The sequence below is a fragment of the Bidens hawaiensis genome, unplaced genomic scaffold (genome assembly GCF_021521415.1).
Source record: "Bidens hawaiensis isolate Kalapana, Puna unplaced genomic scaffold, B.hawaiensis_p1.1 tig00044351_1, whole genome shotgun sequence".
NCBI classification, from domain to species: Eukaryota; Viridiplantae; Streptophyta; class Magnoliopsida; order Asterales; family Asteraceae; genus Bidens; species Bidens hawaiensis.
In genome coordinates this window covers 61,662-65,193 of record NW_027497889.1, presented here as the reverse complement: position 1 = coordinate 65,193, position 3,532 = coordinate 61,662, and the positions used below count along the sequence as shown (strand labels likewise).

Here is a 3,532-nt window from a genome sequence, read left to right as displayed (position 1 = left end):
CCGCCACCCCCACCACCACCACAACCACCGCCCACCACCACCGTCGCCACCGACACCACCATATTCGTCGCCAGAGCTACCGCCACCGTCGTCGTTGCGGGGGGGGGGGGGTTGTAAAAAAAAATATTTTTAGATAGGAGTGTTTTTATTATTTCTAATTCATTCCTACAAATTTTTTTTTTTGATACCAAACAACAAAAAGTAATAATTCATGTCATTCCCATAGGTTAACCAAACAAGACAAAGGAATGGTAATGATCTATTTCATTCCCTTGTCCATTACATTCCATTCCTTCTCTCATTCTATTCCCCCTTCATTTCATTACATCCAACCAAACATACCCTAATAGTTATATTATAATATACAAAACAATAATGATAATTATATAATAATAATATAATAACTATAATTGGAAAATAATAATAATAATTATAGTACAATTATAATTTTATAATAGTAATAATGATTTTTGACCTTTTCATTCCTAAAAAAATCACACATACCCAAAAGAATAAAAATCCTAAAAATGGAAGGAGTTTCATTCCATTTGGAATGATCCATTCCATTCATGCATGGTAACCAAATATGTTTGTTTTTTTTTATTTCTTTGGAATGACTTATTACATTTCACCTTCTATTCCTCCATAACAAACACTACCTAAGGGTTATTCTATAAGCTGTGACAAAATAGGGGTTCTAGGTTGTGCTAACGGGTTTTCTCACCTATGGTAAATTTTCTCATTAGGATTAATCCAGTACTCGGTAAATGAAGACGATCGAAATCGAATGAGTTAGTGACCAGATTGATCATTAAAAGAAAAGAAAAGGTTTATTCTACCATCTACATTTCTACATAAACGTAAGAGACGAACCATTATATAATGGCCCATGGGCATATTTTTCCAAACCATATAAAGACTTTAGATGCAATATATATTGTCTTGTACTGCTAGAGTCTTGAAATATAGAAAGGGACCCTAGATCAACATGAAAACAATTTAAATTTTATTAATTTCCCTCTTGCAACTTAAATTTCACTTGTGATTTGGTTAAAAATTCATCCTTTTTTTTCACTTATAAAGCTTTATATGTTCTCCTAGCATGTTCTTGCTCACTATTTCCATGCAAGTAACCTTGGACAGAACCGACTAGCCCTTTGGCCGGCAGCATGCGTATCTAACGTCAACATTGCTCTATGTACAACCAAATAAGCTTTATTTAAAACCAAAAGCTACATGCCTCTCGTATATTTTGCATGTCAACCATTTTATCATGTATACCATTCATAATTTATTCATCCATTCTTTTTTTTTTTGCCCTCCTTTTTTCATATATCAGCCTTCTAAATACCCCACTTTTGACCGACTTTGACCCAGAAGCACATGAGGCGGCTTGAAGCTCCTTTTGCGTCTTCTGACTCAAAAACTCAGAATCGATATAATCATATAACTCCCTTGACATATATTATTCCTATCTCTACCAAGATGCTCAGCAAAGCAAAGTATAATTACCAACTCTACTAAAAAGGATATACATAATAACCAAACTAATCAACAAGCTAAATAAGTTCCTGTTTTGTGAAATTTACAATTAAAATAATGATTCTGGTTTATTCAGATAAAACATATTAGAAAGTTGTCAATATGTCATAAGGACCTTTTAGCAATGAAATAAACCTTATCTTTGATGAGTTGATCTAACATTAATTTATGACACTAGACTAGTAGGGTCCAAAGGTAATGGGCCTAACAGAAGAACTGAAACATACACATTTGGGTTAAGAAAGGAGTCAAAGACTGTATAAATATAAAGAGATCATTACCCAACTTTAAATTGATACTTTGGGCCCAAGTCATAATTATTTACATTTTTCATTGCATGAATTTTAGCAGTAAATTAAGACTTACATAAGACCATTGTATGCACTTTTTAGTTAAACACAACGCATAGCCTTTTTACCAAGTCATTTGTCAATCCTCTATAGCAACTAGCCAACTTGATCTTAAAATATCAAACCTAAAGTTTTATGAAATCGTTAAAAGCAAAGCCTTCAACGAACAATTTGAACTCATGTAACAGACCAGTGAAATTAAATTGCAAAACTGCAAATAAGTTATTATATCAAATGAGTTGTAAACCTAACACATCAACAACAAAAAATAAATCCAAAACGAAGAGTAAAACCAGCATCACATAATACACAAAGTCACAAGTTACAAAGCTTTAAAACAAACAAAATTTCAAAAACGTTAAATTCACCTAGGAATTCTGCTGGCGAATTAACCTTATTTTCCTACCTATTTTCGGCTTTGAATTTCAGTTCTTGTGCTGTGATATTGGAATAGGAGTTCTGGTAGTTGAAGGCTTCCCTAATATGTTTAATGCTTGCATTCTTTGCATCTCTTTTCCTGCAACAGAATAACACTTGAAACATCAAATTAAATTGTAAAGATTTTTAATTATAAATCAACCTGTTTATCAAGTAAATAATTTCTTCATCCCTTTGATTGTTTTTACATATAAACCTCCTACGGACCTTAACTTTGACCAATTATGAACCAAAACTACATAAAGTGTGCCAAGATTCCACCTTTTTTTCGTTATAAGAGGTTATTTCTGTCTCATTTGACTAAAGTCGAACACTTTATGGATCTAGATATAGAGCTAACTCTTGCACTCTCGTGGGCCTGGCCTAGAAACTTCAAGATTTGCATAACAAACAAACATACCCAGTAAAATCCCGCTTATAGTTATTATCTTCAAAATTTGTATACAAATTCATATTTTTTTAAAAATAGGAGATTTGGCTTTTTCTCGTACCTTCTTCTATAGTCAACTGAATCGCTCTTTTCTCCAACTCAACCGCATGTTTACTAAGCTCCGAGGGCGATAAACGCAAGAGCACTGCAAGATCATAACAATCACAAAAAACAAAACATATCAATTAACATGTCAACTTCAATAGAAAAAAAGTCAACACAGCAGTCAACAACTTAACATACATTGAATATTCTCTCTATGATCAGATCCATCGCACTGCTTGATAAAATTCTGCAAACGAATGAATCGATCCGCCCACTGTTCATCATTAGCCTCTTTAAACCGAGAACCGTAAGTTTTTGAACTCGTTTGGTTTGGTCCCACTAAAGAACCATAATGCACATTCATCCCGCTTGCTTGACCTACCTCTTGTTGACTTTGACCTAAACTTGCAGGCTTTGGATAACCCGCAAAGTCATATTTTCTACGCGGGTAATTAAAACGGTCATGTGCAATATTATTGGTCACAGGAGATGAAGCATAATCTGGTGTAAGCCTTTTGGTTCCACATGTTTTAGATGCATCTGCAAACAGTTGTCCTTCTAATGGAATTAAGCTTCGAGGACGCGTGAAGTTATTATTATTGTTCTGGTTCTGAACGTCTTTTAGTGCTACCTTTTTGGCTGCTAAAACCGGTTGTTTGAGAACTGTGGTGGGGCCGGATGCATTAGTCCCGAGCTCACTCGTATTAATCTCAGAATTAATCATTGT

At 34.1% G+C, this 3,532-nt stretch overlaps 1 protein-coding gene across 1 annotated transcript; it reads right to left on the bottom strand.

The window, feature by feature from the left end:
* Positions 1–2,036: 2,036 nt before the first annotated feature.
* On the bottom strand, positions 2,037–3,532 carry LOC143594942 (uncharacterized). Its single transcript, XM_077074120.1, has 3 exons — positions 3,004–3,532; positions 2,822–2,905; positions 2,037–2,409 (listed from the first exon to the last, which is right to left on the bottom strand). The coding sequence occupies exons 1-3, from the start codon at positions 3,527–3,529 to the stop codon at positions 2,318–2,320; spliced, it is 702 nt and encodes a 233-aa protein (XP_076930235.1). The 5' UTR covers positions 3,530–3,532; the 3' UTR covers positions 2,037–2,317.

Excerpts from the sequence above, each read along its gene's own strand:
- LOC143594942 (XM_077074120.1), bottom strand. The coding sequence starts at position 3,529 with ATGATTAATTCTGAGATTAATACGAGTGAGCTCGGGACTAATGCATCC. Across the intron at positions 2,906-3,003 it reads TCATAGAGAGAATATTCAAT|TGCTCTTGCGTTTATCGCCC; the intron begins GTATGTTAAGTT and ends ATGATCTTGCAG. Across the intron at positions 2,410-2,821 it reads TCAGTTGACTATAGAAGAAG|GAAAAGAGATGCAAAGAATG; the intron begins GTACGAGAAAAA and ends ATTCTGTTGCAG.